The 21,589-nt window shown below is 39.8% G+C and overlaps 1 protein-coding gene and 1 non-coding gene across 4 annotated transcripts in view; both read left to right on the top strand.

Annotated features, from left to right (window-relative positions):
* Positions 1-20,113, top strand: part of Zhx1 (zinc fingers and homeoboxes 1) — a 35,863-nt gene extending 15,750 nt beyond the window's left edge. For 2 of the 3 annotated variants that reach the window (XM_052747841.1, XM_052747842.1), the window contains 2 exons: positions 12,134-14,977; positions 18,506-20,113. In XM_052747841.1, coding sequence (XP_052603801.1) covers positions 12,353-14,974 — 2,622 coding nt within the window. In that variant the 5' untranslated portion in view covers positions 12,134-12,352 and the 3' untranslated portion in view covers positions 14,975-14,977; positions 18,506-20,113. Of the gene's footprint in view, positions 1-5,712; positions 5,863-12,133; positions 14,978-18,505 lie in introns of all 3 variants that reach the window. The other variant, XM_052747843.1, reaches the window with a different exon arrangement.
* LOC128117249 (small nucleolar RNA SNORA40) lies at positions 17,956-18,082 on the top strand. The gene has a single exon (XR_008220740.1). It is a non-coding gene; the product is annotated as a small nucleolar RNA SNORA40 (small nucleolar RNA).
* Positions 20,114-21,589: the final 1,476 nt, after the last annotated feature.

The raw sequence follows: 21,589 nt of genomic DNA, 5'->3' as shown, positions 1-21,589 counted from the left end.
GGTGACTTTTGTCAATATGGACTCATTACAAGTAATCTGTAAAGCAAACAGGGTTTTCAGTAGTTCTTCCATAGATGAGCATTCGAAGAAGTGGAAGGTTTTTAAAATTGTTTATGTATATGATTGTTTTGCCTGTGTGTATGTATGTCTGTTCACTGCTTGGATGCCTGGTGTCCACAGAAGGTAGAAGAGGGCACCAGATCCCCTAGAACTGGAGTTATAGATGTATATGAGCCACCATGTGGGTGCAAGAATAGACCTAGGACCTTTGGAAGAGCACCAGTGCTCTTAACTGCTGAGCCATCTCTCCAGACACCCCTCCAAACATGAGACAGGGTCTTATGTATCCCAGGCTCCTTCTGTGGGCAGGGGTGACGTTGAATTTATAATCCTTGCCTTCTACTTCCAGAGTGCTGGGATTATAGGTGTGTGCCACTGAACTGTCTGAGAAGTCAGTTCAGGATTTGGTGCATGCTGGGCAAGCATTCTACCAACTGAGCTACTTCTCTAGCCCCTTAAAAACTTTTTTTAAAGTAAGTTTTTAAACATTTCTGGGCCCGTAATATTCTCTTTGTTGGATTCTAGAGATATAGTGGAAAGCCAGACACATTCTTTCTGACCAGAAAAGAACTTGTATAAGAACTCCCAACATTGTTATGCTGTGATGAAACACATTTTGCTTTCATTGAGTCTTTCTGTAGAGAAACTTTTTTGTAATTGTTTCAGTGAGTTCAGAATCATGAGCTGGTTGAGAAGCATCTTATCCTCAGAGGAGCCAGGATGTAGATAGAACTTGCTTGGCCAGATTTACACCCTAGAGAATATGGGTGATTTTGAGGGCTCTTAGAACTAGATCCAAAAAAAAGTCCTAAAATACACCAGAATACACATGCTGGGGGTTGATTCCTGACACCAATTGAAAGCCTTTGTGTAACTTTTTTTTTTCCTTAAAAAGAAAAATAAAGCTTGTTTTCAGCTTGAGCTGTGTGTGTCCTACAATCCTAGTGCTCAGAGTGAAATAAGGTCACGTGGCTAAGGCAGGAGGATTTTACATTTGATGCCAGTCTGGGCTTTTGTAGCAATACCTTGCTTCAACAAACAAAAAGCTTGCTTATTTAGTTGATCCTAGGTTAGAACTAACACAAACATAAAATTTAAGCCCTTAAAACTATTATTTGTTATATTTTATAGAAAAACAGTATCGGCCGGGCAGTGGTGGCGCACGCCTTTAATCCCAGCACTCGAGAGGCAGAGGCAGGCAGATCTCTGTGAGTTCGAAGCCAGCCTGGGCTACAGAGTGAGTTCCAGGACAGGCTCCAAAGCTACACAGAGAAACCCTGTCTCGAAAAAACAAACAAAAACAAAAAACCCCCCAAAACCAAGAAAAACAGTATATATAAATATCATAAACATTCCACCTATAACATAGGAAACGTCCATTTTAATTTTAAAAATATTTTCATATAGTCTTTGTCCAAAAGTATGTATATATACATATATTTTCTTAATTATTAATATAATTCAAATTTTATTCACATTTAAAAAGCATATCATTTGGATAAAATTCTTTCCATGTTCCTTGCTGTTATATATTTTTTTTTTCTTCAAGACGGTTTCTCTGTGTTACAGCTCTGGCTGTCCTGGAACTCACTCTGTAGATCAGGCTGGTCTCGAACTCACAGAGATCCATCTGCCACCAGGATTAAAGGCGTGTGCCACCACTGCCCAGCTGAGTGTTATCATTTTTAATAGCAGTGTAACAACTGATTTAATCATCTCTTAAAAACATAATTTCTCTATGGATCTTTGAACTGGAAACAGTTTCCAAAAGTAATTATACACAAAGTGCTTGATGTATTTAGAGCCTTTTTATAGTGTGTTAGGGCCCAGTGTGGCAGGACCCAGTGAAGCTGACCTCTAACTACTTTCTGTAGTACAAGGCCCAGAGATTGGTTGGGAGCCACTTTTAGCTGGACTCCAAATAGAGGCAGAGGTGTTTCACCAATAGTGATTTCTCTACAGCAGTTTTTCTGTGACAGTGTCATTGCCTTTAATGACAAGGGAGATTAATTGGGACCATACTATTGTAATACCATTTTGTGTATATATGTGTGATGCTGGGATTTCAGTTGGGCCACCTTGCCTCCCCAGCTTTTGGGGGTTTCCGGTGAGCTGAACTCTGGTCTTCATGCTCCTGTGGCAGGTGCTTTATCCACTGACCCATCTCTTCACCTATTTAATAATTTGTTTTTAACTGATATAGGGTCGTGTCTTAGTTAGGGTTTCTATTGCTGTGAAGAGACACCATGACCACAGCAATTCTTATAAAGGAAAACATTTAATTGTAGTGGCTCATTTATAGTTCAGAGGTTCAGTCCATTATCATCCTGGTGTGAGACATGGCAGCATGCAGGCAGACATGGTGCAGGAGAGGTAGCTGAGATTTCTGCATCTTGCAGGCAACAGGAAGTGAACTGTCTCACTGGGCATGGCTTGAGCATATATGAGACCTCAAAGTCTGCCTCCACAGTGACACATTCTTCCAGCAAGACCACACTTACTCCAACAAGGCCACATGTCCTAATGGTGCCACTCTGTTTGGGGGCCATTTTCTTTCAAACCACCACGGGTCACATGCTGCCAACTATGTAGCAGAAGATGCCATTAACTCCTTATTCTCTTCTCAAGTGCTGGGATTACAAGCATGCACCCGGTCCATAGTAGTGATCTTTATTCCTGCCTTTTAATTCAATTTGTATCTTGTCAGCTAACTTACTTTCAAAAAGAAAAATTTTATAATATGCAAATGCTATCCCTTATTCTCCCAAAAGAATTTTTGAAAGAGTGGAAGATAGCATCAGTTAAACTACCGCATCTGAGCTGTGAGGAAAACACTGACTGTTTGCCTTTGAGGGAGGCTATTCCCTTTTCCCTAGAAAAGTCTTCTCTGCTGCTTTTCCGGAAGGCTCCTGTGCTGGGCTTTTATATAGTTCCTGCTAGTTCTCTTGCTGTTGGTAGAGCTACTCCCGGTAATATTTGACTGCCAGTTCCCCTGCTCACTGTTCATGGCTGTACTAGCAGAGGCGGTCTGTATCGGCTCCCTCCTTGCTCACTGTTCGTGGCTGTACTAGCAGAGGCGGTCTGTACGGCTCCCTCCGCATCCCTGCTGCATGACACAGTGCCTGGCGCATGGCTGACATTGCACACATTGGGAAGTCCAGTTTTTGAAGAATCCTGGTTTTATAGGTGAGAAGGCTTAGGATGAAGTTGAATATCTTTTCCAGATACCTTACTGAGAGAACAACTCTAAACCCTTGGTTTTATGCTGCTCCCTACAGCTTTATGAATTAATCTGTGTCTGACTTTCTTCTTCCATGAAATAGGTCAGTTGTACTAAAATTCTTGTTTCCTACAAAATTATAACTTTATATTAATAGCCCTGAAGATTCTTTTTGTTGTTGTAGTGTGTGTGTGTGTGTGTGTGTGTGTGTGTGTGTGTGTGTGTGTGTGTATGTGTATGTATGTGTGTGTAGGGTGCATGTATGTGTGTGCTGGTGGAAAACAGGGAAAATCAGCTGTCATTTCTTTGGTGCTGTCCATTTTGGTTTTTGAGGCAGGATCTCTCATTGGCTCTCTCATTGGCCTGGAACTTGTTGCCAAGTACACTGGGCTGGATAGAGAGCTCCAGGGTTCTATCTCTGTCTCCCTAGTGCTAGAATTCAAAGTGCCCTACCATGTCCATGTCTGGCTTTGTTGTTGTTGTTGTTGTGTGTATTGGAGATTGAACTCAGGTCTTGTACTTGCTCAACAGTCACTTAACTGTCTCCATATTCTACCTCTTTGTGCTTTGATCTAGTTTTAGGCTAAATTCAGATGCAGAATTGAGCCATTTGGTCAAATCTTGAAGCTTTGAGGGGAGTGGAGACTCTCATATTTTCTTAAGAACTGTCTTAGTTATTTTTCTGTTATGACAAAACACTGTGACCAAGGCAACTTATAAAATAAAGTTTTTAGTTTGTAAGTTTGTGCCAGAATGCTGAGCTTAATTTTTATTCAGTTCCAAAGGGTGAGAATCCATGACCATCATGGCAGGGGGCAGGTGGGTGCAGCAAGCAGGCAGGCATGGTGTTAGAGCAGTAGCTTACATCTGCTCTATAATCAAGAGACAGAGTGTGAACTGGGAATGGTGTGAACTTTCCCCCCATTTTTACTTTTGAGATTATGATATAATTGCATCATTTCTCCCCTCTCTCTACTCCCTCCAAACCATTCCATGTGCTCCTTTTGCTCTCTTCCAAATTCATGGTCTCTTTTAATTGTTGCTGCAACATGCTTCTAAGTGTATGTGTATATACATGTAATCCTGAATATAACCTTTAGTCAGAAGAATGCCATTTGGTATCAGAGTATCTCTCCACTCTCAGCATTCCTTAGCTGCCTGCAGTTCTTTATGTAGGGTTGAGGCCTGGTGGGCTTTCCCTGTTATGGAACTTGGAGGAGAACCTACAACCACCACTTTACTAAGTCAGCATAACCCCTAACTACATTCTAAACATTTGTCCTTTTACCCACAGATTAAGGGTGGTCCTTACCTGTCATCAAGGCATAGGCTTTGATTCCTCAAAGCCCACCCACAGTGACATACCTCCTCTAACAAGGCCTCACCTAATGCTTCCTCAGCGGTTCCACCAGCTGAGGGTATATGAGCTTATGATAGGGTGCCATTTTCATTCAGATCACAAGAAGAACTATTTAATATCTAGATTCCATTTTTGTTAGCAAAAGCAAAGAGAACCTGAAGGCAAGTTGTAGTGAGCAGTTTTAGAGGAGAAGAGTCTCATAGGTCTATATAGTTAGACACAGAAGTAACCTGAGTTGAAGCAATCTGAAATATCTTGAGGTAAGCTGCTTGCTTTTTGTTTTTTAAACCAAAGCCTTTAAAAAAAACCCAAAAACCTGTGGTGGGGGCAGTTTCCATATGTAGCCCAGTTTGGCTTTGTGTTCACTGTATAGACCAGGTAGGCCTGGAACTAACCGGTGATTCTCTTACCTCAGCTTCTTTAAGTGTTGGGTTTATAGGTTTGTGCCACATGCTGAGCTTAATCCTTAGTTTTTCCTTCTTAAAGATTTATCTTTATTTATGTGTATGTGTCTATGATAGTATATGCTACACTCGGGGTCAGGAGTACAAGCGGAGGCCAGAAGAGGGTGTCAGATCTCCTGGAGTTGAAGTTACAGGTTGTTGTGAGCCACCTAACATGGGTGTTGGGAACCAAAGTGAGGTCCTCTGGAAGAGCAGCAAGCGGTATTAAGGCCGACTCTCTAGCCTTTCTCTCTCTCTCTCTCTCTCTTTTTTTTAAAGATTTATTTATTATGTATACAGTGTTCTGTCTGCATGTATGCCTGCAGGCCAGAAGAGGGCGCCAGATCTCATTACAGACGGTTGTGAGCCACCATGTGGTTGCTGGGAATTGAACTCAGGACCTCTGGAAGAACAGTCGGTGCTCTTAACCTCTGAGCCATCTCTCCGGCCCTCTCTCTCTCTTTTTTAAAGCTCTCTTTTCAGTAACTTGAATTAAATTATGTATGTTTCTAAGGCCAATGTTTTCAGAGGAAAAAGAACAACTTTGATATAGATTAGTAGATTATAATATAGCATAAACATTTTTCATGACGTTAGTAAAAATACTTAAGCTTATAAAATTTGTTTAGATCTAGGGCTGGCAAGATGACTCAGTGGGTAAAGGTGCTTGCTGCCAAGCCCAATGATCTGAATTGGGTCCCTGGATCTCACGTGGTGAGAGGAGAGCATCAACTCCTGCAGGTTGTCTCCTGATTTCTACAAGTGAACATAGAATAAATGTAAGGCTAAAGTAAAATTTGTTTAGATGTGCTTAAATTTTTATTTACCAATCTGAATTAGTGAGCTGGTAGAAAAAAAGTAAAAGTAATAATTTGATAGCATATTCTTATTATGTGCTATATAAGATTAAAAAAATAGGAAGTTGGGGGATGGAGAGATGGCTCAGTGGTTAAGAGCACTGGCTGCTCTTCCAGGGGACCCCGGTTCAATTTCCAGCACCCACACGGCTGCTCAGAACTGTCAATAATTCCAGTTTTAGAAGATCTGACACTCTCACACAGATATACACCAACACACATACAAATAAACAAATCTTAAAAAAAATAAGAGATTAACTCAAAAAGTTGAATCTTTTTTTGAAGAGCCTGAAAGGCAAAGGGGCCTGGGCTACTTATCCTCTCCTCTGCAGCCTTTGTGACTAACTGCTGCTTTGTTCTACCCCTGGGTTTCCTGGGTTCTGCCTCTCCCTTTCCATATTGGGGCTTGAACCCAGGACCCTCCTGTGGGCTAGCTGAGTGCTCTTACCACTAAGAGCAAGTCTTAGCCACCCTCACTTTGTTTAGTTTACACTTAATTTTTAATCAGTTTTGCTGAATTGCTCAGGCTAGCATCGAACTTTTGGCCTTTCTGTGTCAGCCTCCATTTGATCTGCCTTCTTCAGCTGACTGAATTTCACACCACATTCACTCTAGATTGATTTCAGATAACATGGCACAGTAGTGGCATAGTCAGATGATTTGGATGAAATTGATACATTGTTTTGAAAGTGTCTTAAGTTTGTAAGACACAGCTTTTCAAACACCTCCTAGAACCCCTCAGAGGTAGAAGTGGGGTCCTGGGATCCTGGACTATTTATTGTCAGAGAGTAGTTAAGCCCCTCTCTCCTTCAATCAGCTGGCTCCTCTGTTTGTGTCCTTTAAAAAGTGTACTTAGTGACATGTACTCATTCTGCATGGCAGTGAGCTTCAAAAGACATTCAAGTGCTTTGACCATACTCACCTTCCTGGTCTTCCTTTGTCCCACCTCCTGTGATTCCCGTTCATTCTCCCAGTTAGTTTTCCTTCTGTTCCATGTCCTACATAAATACATGATTTTATGTGTCTGTATAAAATTTAGCATCCACAAAAGCGATAAAACATGGGCGAATTGTCTTTCTGAGACTGATTATTTTACTTAATATGATGATCTTTAGTTATGTACATTAATAAGCAGAATTTGACTTACATTTCAGCGTCTCAGAGGAATTTTGTTTGAAGAAAGGGCTCCTTGCCTTAAAACATCAATTTTGAAAACTACTACTTTCAGAAAACAAGCCTCTTTGTCTTTGATTTCTAGCTGTTAGTTCACCCCAGTTAAAGACAGCCTCTTTCTGAGCCAGGAGAATGAAGTCACAAGGTGGCTGACTTCCTGCCCTTCCACAGTGTTCTCATGTTCCCACACTGCTCTTCCATTTAGTGGAGCCATTGGGAATTCTCTGCTGTTGCTTCTTTTCTGTGGTGCTGGAGGTTGAATGCAGAGTGTCATTGCTACCACTCACCTCTGAGAATCCCCTGTTTTTAATGATAAACAGCTATCAAATAGCTGTGTGATTGATAGTTTGAAATACCAATGATTCCTATTTGATTAGGAGATACTAGTTTATAACAGCTAAATAGTTTTGAATTTCAGAGATTTCTTTGTAATCTCTTACAAATAAAGAGTTTTGTAGGAACACATTTTAAAATGGTACTTTCATACGTACATATTGGTGAAATTATTAAGGCCACTCCACGTAGTTAAAAGATTTATTTAATGGCGTGACTTAAAAAGGAAGGGATAGGTAGGTTGAGGGTTCTGGGAAAGACGCAGCTTAGTCTGGCGGTGTTCTCTGGAGAGCTCTGTTGGTCCACCTCTAGTGTCTGGGACTTGTAGGCATGATAGTTACCAAAGCCTCAATGGGGGTTGGAACTTCCAGACCAAAGCTGGAATGGCCACCCACTACATCTCCCCCTTTTTGTCTAAATAAGAAGGTTCTAACTTAATACAAGATTATATACAAAGGAATGGTTATCAAATATTGTCCAGGAGTAATGAGGGATAATGACCTAGATAAGATGGAACTACAACCAATGCAAACAATATCAAGCAAGAAACACATACTAAAATCCAGAGAAGTATAGAACATAGGTAAATGGCATGTTACAAAGATCATTCCAAAAGGTGTCCTATCCTAAAGAAACTGAATCTAATACTTAATATGTTCTATCTACTAAGTTGTAACTATAACTGCTAGTCTTCAATCCCATCAAAGACCTGAGAAGGAATATAATGGTACCTGAGAAATGGTAGATGGATGCAAGCAACTTTCGGGAATCTTGCAAGAGTAGACCGAGACAGCTGGCAGCCTGGACAGTCACCTAATGTTTCTCAGCTTTGTTGGTGCATTCAAATTGGCTACAGGCCTAGAGTATCTGACAGACCATCTTCAGAAGCAGGAATTCTGAATGACCATCTTACCTTGTCTTGGCAGAGTACAGTGGTCACTTTCCTTGTATCCTGCTTGTCCAGAAAGGACAGCATTGCATTCGTACTGTCAGCAGTCAAGGCAAGGGCAGTTCTTTGCCCAGTAGGCCATTTTGTGCCAAGAAGACAAACTTCCAAATGGAAATGTCTTAGAAGCCCAACATTCTCTCGGGATCAAATTGGTGCTGCCAGGAGCAATTGTGTCTCACGTCAACAGAATTCTAAGTTATTTAAATGCCATATTCTCTAGGTCTATGAAGTGTTTGAAGATTACCTGTCCATCTGACCTATGTATCTATAAATCTGGATAACCTAACTAATGTAACTATAGAGATGACAAGCGTGAGTGACTATAAATCTATAAGTCTTATCTACCGAGAGGACTAAGGTTTCATTGAAACAAGGTAAACAGTCTATAAGCAAATGTATGGTAAAGAACGATGACTTCAAAATTGTGACAATACACAAGATATTTATAACAGAGGTAGGAATATATAGTGCGATATGCAATATGACAATAATCTTAAAATATATATCAATATACTGAATATCCTAAACAGAAGTAGAACATACATAAAGTATGACAGATATAAATTTACATTTGCATCAATATACAAATATTGTATTATATCCTTCTGAGGTCTTTGATGTGGTTAAAGACTAGATACTTACAATTTTCCTTAGTTATGATAAAAGATAAGTTAGATATAAAACCTTAAACTCACAAATATAAGATAGATAGGATGTCTTCTTTAATATTTTAACTGTAATTCTTGCTTGATAATTGTTTTGTTATATGTAATTTTACTATGTTAAAGTTAAAACCTTCCTTTTTAAAAAAGAAGAAAAGGGGAAGTGCTGTGGATATCACTCTATATAAATAAAACACTGATTGGCCAGAGGCCAGGCAGGAAGTATAGGCGGGACAAGGAGAGAGGAGAATGCTGGGAAGTGGAAGGCTGAGGGGGAGAGACCTGCCAGCCACTGCCATGAGAAGCAAGATATAAGGTACTGGTAAGCCATGAGCCATGTGGCAACTTATAGATTAATAGAAATGGGTTGATTCAAGATAGAAGAAGTAGATAACAAGAAGTCTGCCACAGCCATACAGTTTATAAGTAATATAAGCGTCTGAGTGATTATTTTATAAGTGGGTTGTGGGACTGCGGGGCTTGGTGGGACCTGGAGAGAAGCTCTCCAGCTACATGTACATGTTGTTATACTTTGTTATTATTCATAACCCCCTCTCACTGTACTGCCCCCATCTCCCCCTCCAAAGAGTCTTCCCTTATGCTTTCCTGCTGCACATATCCCACTACCTCCTCTTTTTCCTCCTTTCCCTTAAGAATCCTTTCTTCCTACTCATGCTTCCCTTTACACTTTCATGACACACCAACATCCCTACCCTCTCTATATGTATATGGTATGTGTTTGTATATATATATGTGTATACACACACACACACACGTGTACACACAAAACTTTAAATCTTGATTCTACATATGAGAGAAAATAAGCAGTATTTGTAACTCTGGCTTATTTCACATTATTTAACATAATGACCTCCATATCTGTACAATTTCTTGCAAATGTCATGATTTCATTTTTTTCAGATTTATTTATATTTTATATGTATTGGTGTTTTGCCTACATGGATATTTGTGCTAGATTCTCTGGAACTGAAGCTACAGAAGGTCTTGAGCCACCATGTGGGTGCTGGGAGTTGAACTTGAGTCCACTGAAAGAGCAGTCAGTACTCAACCACTGAGCCATCTCCAGCCCATGATTTATTTATTTATTTTTTAGATTTATTTATTTATGATGTATACAGTGTTCTGCCTGCATGTATGCCAGGTTCATTACAGATGGTTGTGAGGCACCATGTGGGTGCTGGGAATTGAACTCAGGACCTCTGAAAAAGCAGCCAGTGCTCTTAACCTCTGAACCATCTCTCCAGCCCCCATGATTTAATTTTTAAGAGTGGAGATTTGGACTGTTAATGCCATGTATAACTAAGCTGATGCTCTTTGTTAGTTTGTATCTGAGTGATCAGATGTAGATGGTCTTAGCACCTTCAAATCAGGGCATACAGCTCTGTTTCCTGAACATTGCTGTCAGTACACCTTCTTGTAAGATCTTTGAAGTGGACTCCTTTTCCTTCAGCTATGACAGGGATGACGCTAGCATATGCAGATCACTTGAAATTCTGGTGGCAAATAAGTGTAACCACTAACTGTATTTACTTGAATTTGGTTTAAGATTTCAGAAACCGCATGCACACACCTTTAATCCCAGTACTTGGGAAGCAGAGGCAGGCAGATCTCTCAGACTTCAAGGACAGTTTGGTCTACAGAGCAAGTTCCAGGACAGCCAGGACTATGCAGAGAAACTCTGTCTTGAAAAACAAAAATAAAATAAGATAAAATAAAATAAATTTTTTTTTTTTTTTTTTTTTTTTTGGTTTTTCGAGACAGGGTTTCTCTGTGTAGCTTTGCGCCTTTCCTGGAACTCACTTGGTAGTCCAGGCTGGCCTCGAACTCACAGAGATCCGCCTGGCTCTGCCTCCCGAGTGCTGGGATTAAAGGCGTGCGCCACCACCGCCCGGCAAAATAAAAAATTTAAAAGTTTATTGAGCTGTAATTCACATACCATGAGATCCACCATTTCAAATATAAAATTCAATGATTTTCAAGAGTTTCCATGTTGATGACTCAGTATCAATATTGTGAGTTGCAGTGATTATTGACTATAGTGATATGCTCTGACCCAGTTGGGTTTTCTGGAACTACTTTCCTATTCCTGGCAATTCAAGTTAATTGATAGTGATTACCTGCTTCCATACTGACTTCTTGTTTTCACTGTCAATCAAACATGAATGAGAGGTCAGCCAGAGCAGCTTAGCTGAGAAGATGTTAGAATGAAGACACTGAGGACTTTGCCTTGTCTAGAGTTTTGGAGACTTTTATTGTAATGAAGTTGTTACTGGGAGAAAAAAAAAAAAGAACAGGACCCAGTATTGTTAGTAAGGAGACCACAGGTATGTAGGTATAGATAGGGAGCAGGAACAGAAATGTTAGCAGGGGTCTGATACAATGTGGTTAACACTAGACTAAGAAATAAATTGAAGAGGTGACTTATAATGCAGAATGATATTAACATCACGTGTACAAGCAGGTGTCCTGGGATCCAGAACAGCCTGAGTAAAATTGTGACAGTACATCAGGTGTTCCTGGAACGACTGTCCTTTCCTAAGGACAGGGGAAGAAGGAAGAAGCTGGCAGGAGATGAAGCAGGGAGGGAGGTTGGGGCCAGAGAGTGAAGGGAACTGCATAGGCCTTAAGGACTTCAACTCTGTTCTTTGAGCATTTGAGCCCAGACAGGCAAGTAAGAGGAAGACCTAGTTGATGGGTTGAATTTCATATACCTGCCACTGTGACTGCCTTTACAGTACCTTCCGTGTTAACAGACTGTTACTTTACACTGGTAATAGTGCTTCCATAGCAGTTTCCTTCTTGATTCCTTCTACCGTCTAGCTGACTGAAAGATTCAAACAAACACACTTGGATTTGACCCCTAAGTATCACATAGTCTTCAACGTGTTTGCTTGGAGACAGACATTTATTTAGATTCTTAGAGCCCCCTTTCCAGATTCCTGATTCACAGTGTAAATCTGTATAACTGACCTATGCCACAGCTTAATGTAAGTACATATAATAACATCATTTTGTTAAAACTGTAGTCACTCATTTTAAATTTATTCCAATGTAGGTGGTTGGAGTTGTGCATCACACATTTCAGCCATTCAGCAGCATTTTATCTGCCAGCTAAGCTTGTACTTGATTGCACCATGGAAATGCTACTAAAGAGACTTGTTGAGCACAAAAGTGGACTTGAAGAGCCAGAAGCCACTGTTTTCCAATGAAGGATTCCAGTTTTAAGCCTCAGTGCTTTTAAATCACCACTGAGATCCCTCCGCCCCCAATCAAAATGGCAAGTAGACGAAAATCAACAACACCTTGCATGGTCCTTGCCAGTGAGCAGGATCCAGATCTTGAGTTGATATCAGATTTGGATGAAGGTCCTCCTGTCCTTACACCGGTAGAGAATGCTAGAGCAGAGAGTATCTCCAGTGATGAAGAAGTTCACGAATCTGTGGATTCTGACAATCAGCAAAATAAAAAAGTGGAAGGGGGCTATGAATGTAAATACTGTACTTTTCAAACTCCAGATTTAAATATGTTTACTTTCCATGTAGATTCAGAACATCCTAATGTTGTACTGAATTCATCCTATGTTTGTGTTGAATGCAACTTTCTTACCAAAAGGTATGATGCACTTTCTGAGCATAATCTGAAATACCACCCAGGAGAAGAAAATTTCAAGCTGACTATGGTGAAACGAAATAACCAGACAATCTTTGAACAAACAATAAATGATCTGACTTTTGATGGTAGTTTTGTTAAAGAGGAGAATACAGAACAAGGAGAATCCATAGATGTTTCTTCTTCGGGAATCTCCATCAGTAAAACTCCCATCATGAAAATGATGAAAAATAAGGTAGAAAACAAACGGATTACAGTCCACCATAACTCAGCTGAGGACACTCCCGAAGAGAAAGAGAATGGAGTAAAAGTAAGCCGGGAAGAAAATGTAGAAAGTGCGAGTTCTTCAGCCTCAGAATCCAATACAAGTACTTCCACCCTCAGCAGAGTGCACCCCAATCCTGGCAGCACAGTAGTGACGCCCTCAGCTGTTCTTCCTGGATTAGCCCAGGTGATTACTGCAGTGTCTGCTCAGCAGAACTCCAACTTGGTCCCTAAAGTCTTAATCCCTGTTAACAGCATTCCTACCTACAATGCTGCCTTGGATAACAATCCCCTTCTACTCAGTACCTACAACAAATTCCCTTATCCTACAATGTCAGAAATTACAGTTCTTTCTGCTCAAGCAAAATATACAGAGGAACAGATCAAGATCTGGTTTTCAGCCCAACGTTTAAAGCATGGTGTTAGTTGGACTCCTGAAGAAGTAGAGGAGGCAAGGAGGAAACAATTCAATGGAACAGTACATACTGTACCTCAGACCATAACTGTAATTCCTACACACATTTCCACGGGGAATAATGGGTTGCCGTCTATTTTACAGACATGCCAAATAGTTGGTCAGCCAGGTCTGGTCCTTACCCAAGTAGCTGGAACAAACACCTTGCCAGTAACAGCACCTATTGCCCTGACAGTGGCAGGTGTTCCAAATCAAACAAATGTACAGAAGAGCCAAGTACCTGCTGCTCAGCCTGCTACAGAGACAAAAGCAGCCACAGTGGCAGTTCCATCATCGCCAAGTGTCAGACCTGAAGCTGCACTAGTGAACCCAGATTCATTTGGTATTCGGGCCAAAAAGACGAAAGAACAGCTGGCAGAACTGAAAGTTAGCTATCTTAAAAACCAATTTCCCCACGACTCAGAAATCATCAGGCTTATGAAAATCACAGGCCTTACCAAAGGCGAGATTAAAAAGTGGTTTAGTGATACAAGGTACAACCAGAGAAATTCAAAGAGTAATCAGTGCTTACATCTCAGTAATGACTCCTCTGCCACTATCATCATAGACTCCAGTGATGAAACCCCAGAGCCCCCAGCCGCAGTCACTTCACAGCAGAAACAATCCTGGAATGCCTTTCCTGACTTTGCTCCCCAGAAGTTTAAAGAGAAAACCGCAGAGCAACTTCGTGTCCTTCAGGCAAGTTTTCTCAACAGTTCTGTGCTTACAGATGAAGAGTTAAATAGGTTAAGAGCACAAACCAAACTTACTAGAAGAGAAATTGATGCTTGGTTTACAGAGAAGAATAAAACAAAAGCTTTAAAGGAGGAGAAAAAAGAAATAGATGAAAGTAATGTCGGTAGTTCCAAAGAAGAACCTGGAGAAAGTTCTCCTGGAGATGAAGCAGTTGCACCTAAGTCAGGAGGTACAGGCAAGATATGTAAGAAAACCCCGGAGCAGCTGCACATGCTTAAAAGTGCATTTGTCCGAACACAGTGGCCATCAGCAGAAGAGTATGACAAATTGGCTGAAGAGAGTGGGCTTGCCAGAACAGACATAGTTAGTTGGTTTGGGGACACCCGTTATGCTTGGAAGAATGGAAACTTAAAATGGTACTACTACTATCAAAGCTCCAATTCAAGTAGTTTGAATGGTCTGTCTTCCCTTAGGAAAAGAGGGAGAGGCAGGCCCAAAGGACGGGGCAGAGGCAGACCACGTGGGAGGCCTAGAGGAGGCAAAAGAATGAACACCTGGGACAGAGTACCATCACTCATAAAGTTTAAAACTGGAACAGCAATACTTAAGGATTATTACCTGAAGCACAAATTTCTTAATGAGCAAGACCTTGATGAACTTGTCAACAGATCACACATGGGCTATGAGCAGGTCAGAGAGTGGTTTGCAGAAAGACAGAGAAGATCTGAGTTAGGTATAGAATTGTTTGAGGAAAATGAAGAGGAGGAGGAAGTTATTGATGATCAGGAAGAAGAGGAAGAAGAAACAGATGATAGTGACACTTGGGAACCCCCACGACATGTGAAACGGAAGCTTTCTAAATCGGATGACTGAAATGTAAGTGTTTAGCCTTTGTATTCATCATCAGTCATATACATGTTTTAACAGCCACCTTCTTGGTTCAGTCATCTTCACCTGTGTGTGTGGTGTACGTGTGTGTGTGTGTGTGTGTGTGTGTGTGTGTGTGTGTGTGTGTGTGTGCAGACCAGAGTCTTCCTCTTGCTCTCCACCATATATTTTTGGACAGCATCTCTCTCTGAACCTGGAGCTCACTGACTTAGCAATACTATGTGGCCAGGGAGCTCTAAAAGCTCCAAGGCTCCACCTCTCTCTACACCTGCCCCAGGAATACAGGTGTGCACTGCTGGGCATGGCTCTTACGAGGGTTCTCAGATCTGAACTCGGGTTCTGATGTTTTCATAAAAGTACTCTAGTGACCCAAGCCATCTCCCTATCCCTCATCTTCACTTTTACTAATTTTTTTCTAAAACTTCTTTTTCCTAATAAGAGGACCAGGTGCCACTAGTCATGACATGTATATTGTGATGTGTAGCTTGACAATTGTATTACTCAGGTTTTAATGTCTTAATGTCCCTTTAATTATTTATTTTTCATACAGAATGTTTTAGTTTGTTTTAAAGGAAAGTAAAAAGGGAATGGGAAACAAACACTAAAGATAATAAAAAGTATTTCTTATAACCTTCTCTCTACTAATGCTTCATTTTTGCCCGTGTAAGGAAACAGTTCAGAAACAAAGTTAAAAAGGACAGGTATGCTGACGGGAGAGATTATAAGCACAAGGAAAGATGGGTTCTAGAAAACCTAAATAAAAGGAGATACTTTTTTCTCCATTGTTGTTTCCCAAAAACGTTATCAGACTTTCAGCTCGAGTTTAAGATTCATTATGCACTCAGTATCTTTTTCTGCTAAAAGACAAAGGCCTGTTCTAGGTCCTGTGTAAACTCCTGTGTGCTTAGGTGGTATCTGTTTTTGAGCAGCCACAATATAAATTCTTCGGCATAAAGATCAAAAGTCAGATAACAGATCTGATATAAATTTACTCAGTCCCAAAATATCTATAAGTACTATGTTTGGTTAGAAAAATTAAATTTCCTGCTGGATGTAGCTCCATATTCCTATAATCCTAACATTAAGAAACTGAGTCAGGGCCGGGCGGTGGTGGCGCACGCCTTTAATCCCAGCACTCGGGAGGCAGAGCCAGGCGGATCTCTGTGAGTTCGAGGCCAGCCTGGGCTACCAAGTGAGTCCCAGGAAAGGCGCAAAGCTACACGGAGAAACCACCCTGTCTCGAAAAACCAAAAAAAAAAAAAAAAAAAAGAAACTGAGTCAGGAGGAGTTCAAGTTTGAGGCTAGCCTGGGTTTATAGCAAGACCCTCTCTTAAAGCAATATAAAATCTCTGTAGTACTCTTAAAAGTGCAAACAAATATAACTTAAATTTGAAAAGTTTTGGCATGTTCCTTCATAGATTATAGATTAAATTAAAAATGTACTGTAGTTGCAAACAGTTACCTGAAGTTAGGACTTCAGTTCTTTCCATTTAAGTTTCCCATACTGGGGGTTGAACTAGGGGATACTGTTCATGCTCGGCCAGCACTCTACAACTAAGCTACATTCTCAGCCAGGGACTTCAGGTCTTTATTCTTGTGGAATTCAAGAACATCGTTTTATTCTTTTCTGTTCTTTGTTTTGGGAGTATTCCAGAATAAAAGCACACTGTTTTGAAAACAATGTAGTTGTCATGAAATGCTTGTGTTTGTCTCTCTGTAGCTCAAATAGCGTCTTGTCAGAAATTACTGTAGCATTCTCAAACACTGAGGGAGGAAAGGAAGCACAGACTTCATTTTGTATATGAGCATAGTTACTTATTTCCCCTCTAACATACTTGTATGCTCTCTTATTCTACACAGTATTTCCTTAATCCTCGAGTGGCATCTTTCTGGTTTATTTTAGCAATTCTTTATAGAGACCTTAATAAAGGCTACACACTAGTCTTACTCATTAACAGTTCTTTCTCCAGCTTTCTTCTCACTAACATTAAGATAGAAAGTCAGAGGAGCTAAAGCCCCACTTACATCAGCAGTGTAAGTCTCATTACAGGCCCTAGAGTATGGTGTCATCATTTTAAGTCACAAGAAGCTCCAGAGTTTTGTAGCATTATCCTGAAATCCAGCCCTCCACATCTTCGTGTCAGAAGACTTCAGGACAGGCTTTGTTCTGACCCAGATACATAAAATATTTGTAACAGGCTTTATTTTTTTTATTGCTAAACACAAGAATGTGTACTCAGCCAAGATTAAATCAGCAAATTTGTTGCTGCAGTAAATTGTTGTTGCAGACTTTGCAGTCATTTTCTGGGGAGTTGTAATTTTCTAAAAATAGGTGAACTTTTCCATACAGTTTACTTCAATGATATAATAACATGGTTACAGATACGGATTATGGTCATACAATTCACATGAAGCCTTTTTTTCAAAAGTTTATATTGTATGTGGTCTATGTATTCTTTGCTTTTAAACTACAAAGAGAGAAGGGCTGGGCAAGTGGGTCAGTGGGTAAAGTGTTTTCCTGAGTTCAGACTCCCAGCACCCATCTACAGGCACAGTAGCTGGCCCTTGTAACCCCAGCGCTTAGGAGAGAGGGTGCAGAAAGGCGAGTCCCTGGAGCTCACTGGCCAGCCAGGGTGGCTGAATCAGAGCTCTGCTGGCTTTCCTGAGAGAGCCTGTCTCTGAAACTAAGGTGAAAAGCAGCTGAGGAACACCCGACACCTACCAATGGCTGGCACGTGTGCGTGAGGTGTGTGCACCAGGTGTGTGCACCCCCCCACACATGAACATGTGCACAGCATACATCCCATATACACAACTTAAGAAATACTTGGAAATCTAAAATTATAAAACATTAATTAGCATGTTACAATATTTAACAAAATAAATTTCACTTACCAAAGTATTCAGCATAGGTTTCCTTTTAAAAATTTTATTTAAATATGGTTCAACTTATGAAAATACTTACCTGAACCTTCCCAAAATAGTCATTGCAACTGGGCAAAGCCACAGAAGACAGGTACAAAAATAATTCCTCTTTTACAATCCAGAACTCATTGTTCAATATGAACTTTGATAAATACACAAAGGAATATGATAAAAAAAGATACTGCAGAACATGAAATATATATATATATATATATATATATATATATATATATATATATATATATATATATATATCTCACATGCTAGTCTTGTGTACAAGTGGAAATACTATAGGTCTTTAGATTTCATGTTGCAAATACTGACAATAAAATATCTTCCTTCTAATAATTTTATAAATGATTACAGAAAGGCGTCTGTCTAAAAGCAAATGTGGCACATGAAGGACACACACTTGGTTTTTACAAACTGCACTGTGAGGTGTGTGTGGTAAGTGATCTCACTGGTAAAGAGAATGCAGAATGTATTTGTGGCTAACTGGCTATTTTTATTCTAAAGGCAAAAATTTAAATATGGCAATCTTTAAAGTTTCAGGGTTTTGTTTTTGTTGTTGTTGTTGTTTTTCTTTTATAGCTACTTAAAATTCTGAAGGCGAATAAGTTCTTCAACTCAAGATGTCTGAATTACTGTGAATGGGCCCAATCCTTGATGACACTGAAAATGCTTTGGGGCATACATACTCTCAAAACCGGATCCAATGTCCAAAAGAAATGGAACTTGATGTTGTGCCAAAGTCAACCTGCTGCAGTTGGGGAAAGTTCTGCAATGTAAATAGAGCACTAATTAAAAACAACTTGTAAAAAGTGAAACTTTAATACAGTACATTTTTATTCTGGTAGGATGGAAACTTTGTGAATCTTTGACTTTCTAAGGGGTTAATGACCACTAGAGCTTGTCCTCAATTTCAGGCCAGCCTACAGCTGTGTAAGGTAAGGCCGCATTGCCTGTTTTCTTTGACATGTGAATAAGCTTCCAGCTTTGAGTGACCAAACAGTTTTCAGAGTAAAAGTTCTTAGAAATGGGAGGGGGAACCAAACCCTAATTTACTTCTGTGTCTTATTTATCAGGTCCTACACCAAAATTAAAAGCTGTACATGGGCTTACACAGTTTGTAGTGTAAAAGCAGCCTGTATGTATTATGTTGGAACAGGAAGACTTGCTGGCCTTCATGACTGGACCCTCCACTAAACGCTCAGATAAGCCATTGTTTCCACTGCAGTCCTTGTGTGACTGCTCTTTGTCAGAATCTGACTGAAGATACTACCCCACAGGGAAAAAGAGCTTACTGGGGAGAAACTCCAAACACTGTTCCAGACATGTGGAACAGTCCCACAGTAAATATATGCAGTGCATTCTCACAGGCGTGGGGATCAAATGGGGAGAAACTCCAAGGACTGTTCCAAGCATGTGGAACAGTCCCACAGTAAATACATGCAGTGTGTTCTCACAGGCGTGGGAATCAGGAACATCAGACAGACTCAGGTCAGATTCTGCAAGGTTATCTTTTCATGGAATTCTACCTTGTGTAACAGTTTCAGTGAACAGAGAAAAACAATTCTGAACTGATCCTAATGAGTTAAAAATGAGCTTTTCATGTAAGGATTGGAGGCAGGGGGTGTTAACGGTGACTGCTGTATACAAGACTCGGTTCCTACTGACTTGTGATTAAAGACTGGTGCTGCCATTCATGTTGGAAAGGACCCTTTCTTTGTAATCATAGGACCACTTTTCAAAATGTGCTTTCCTCACAGAACAAATTTTCAGTTTAGTTAGATTTGGACTTTAAGTTTTTTTTTTCAATGATCATGTGTAGTAGGTTTGGCCAGTTTGTTTTCTAATTTAATGAATAATAAATACTAAGCTCTTGGTTAAATGTTCATCAGTTAATGAAACTGTTATGAAGAAGCCTTGAATATGCATGCTGCTTTCATTTTTATAAGCTTTTTATTTTTTAACTATAGCTTTATTAGCAATTCCCAAATGCTGCAATTTGCTGATTTCTTCACTCAGACAGCTGGCTTTGTGGGTGGCTTTTTTCATACTACTGTTAACTTTTTTAAAAAAGAAGTGATGTAAAGACTGTAACAATTGAATGCACTAAGCTGTTTTTCTTTTACATATCTAAAATCTTCTTTAAATACTCTGTATTATAATGATTAAATCGCTCCCTTTTTAAAACCATTGCTAATGTGGTCTGAGTTTTATTTGACAGTAATTTCTATGTTCTCAAAATCCAGTCCTTAAAATGTCAAGGATGGAAGATGAAGGATTTGAATATATTTACTTTATGTTTCCTTTGTGCTATGCTAACTTCATATAGCTACAAGTAACTCCGTGATTTCCCATCTCTTTAGCAGGCTGGATGAGAGTCTGCTCTGATGTCTGCTAGCTTTTAAATACATTTATTTGACAGCGCAAAAGAACCTTTCTTTCCTGGTTGACTATGTTCTTGAATACAAAATAAAAGTTAGCAGTAATAAGCAAATTTGAGTGATTTTTTTTCTATTTTATTAACCCAGCTTTTTAAAAAATGTGGTGAATTTACATAGAATTTGCTGTTATAATTTTAGGTGTACAGTTTAATGGCACTAAATTATATTCACAATATTACACAACCATCACTGTTATTTCCAAAACCTTTTCCTCACCCCATACAGAGATTTGTAACCATTAAGCAATAACTCCACATCCTCAGCTCCTGGTAACCTCTACTCTACTTCCTGCTCTATGAATTTGCCTACGCTTGATATTTCAAGTGAGTGGAAATACACAGGTTTTCTTTCTGTGTCTGGCTTATTCCCCTTGGCATAATATTTTCAAGGCCAGCCATGTTGTGACATATAACATTCCCTTTTGATGGCTGAATAATAAATAGTTCATTGTGCACTAATTTTTGGCTATCCTCTCATCTGTTGATGGGCACTTGGGTTGTTTCTGCCTTCAGGTTATTATGAATAATGTTGCAATGAACTCTGGCTTGTGAGTCTCTGTTTGAGTCCCTGTTTTCAGTTCTTTAGGTATACAGCTTGGAGTAGTACTCTGAATTATATGATAAATTCTGTACTTAATTTTTTTAAGAAAAAATTTAAGTTCATTCCAGACTGGTCTCCAACTCATTGCATTGCTCAGGCTGGCTTGGAACCCACAATCCTATTGTTTTCTCATTTTGAGTGCTGGGGTTACAGGAGTGTGCCACCACACCTAGCATTATATCTGCTTAACTTTTAAGGAATCACCAACTCATTTACACAGGGTCAAAATGTTTTTCACAGCATCTTAATCATTTCACATATCACCAGCAATGTAGACGGGGTCTCCTTTCTCACATCTTTTCCAATACCTTTTACTTTCAGTCATTAAAAGTATTATTATATAGTCAACATGAGGTAGGGAATAAAATGATAGTCATCTTGGATGTGAAGCGTATCATTGTGGTTTTGATGGGCATTTCCATAGTGACACCATCTTTTCATGTGGTGACAACCACTTGTATACCTTTTTTAGTAAATGTCTGTTCAAGTCCTTTGCCCAGTTTTTAATTGGGTTACCCTTTTGTTGTTGAGTTCTAGAAATACTTTGTATAATCTGGATGTTACAGTCTTACCTGAGATAGTTTGCAAATATATAGCCAGTCTTCATTATTTGTGGATTCTGTAT

Source organism: Peromyscus californicus, unplaced genomic scaffold (assembly GCF_007827085.1).
Source record: "Peromyscus californicus insignis strain IS unplaced genomic scaffold, ASM782708v3 Scaffold_20__1_contigs__length_68692818, whole genome shotgun sequence".
NCBI classification, from domain to species: Eukaryota; Metazoa; Chordata; class Mammalia; order Rodentia; family Cricetidae; genus Peromyscus; species Peromyscus californicus.
This window is presented reverse-complemented; position numbering and strand designations above follow the sequence as displayed.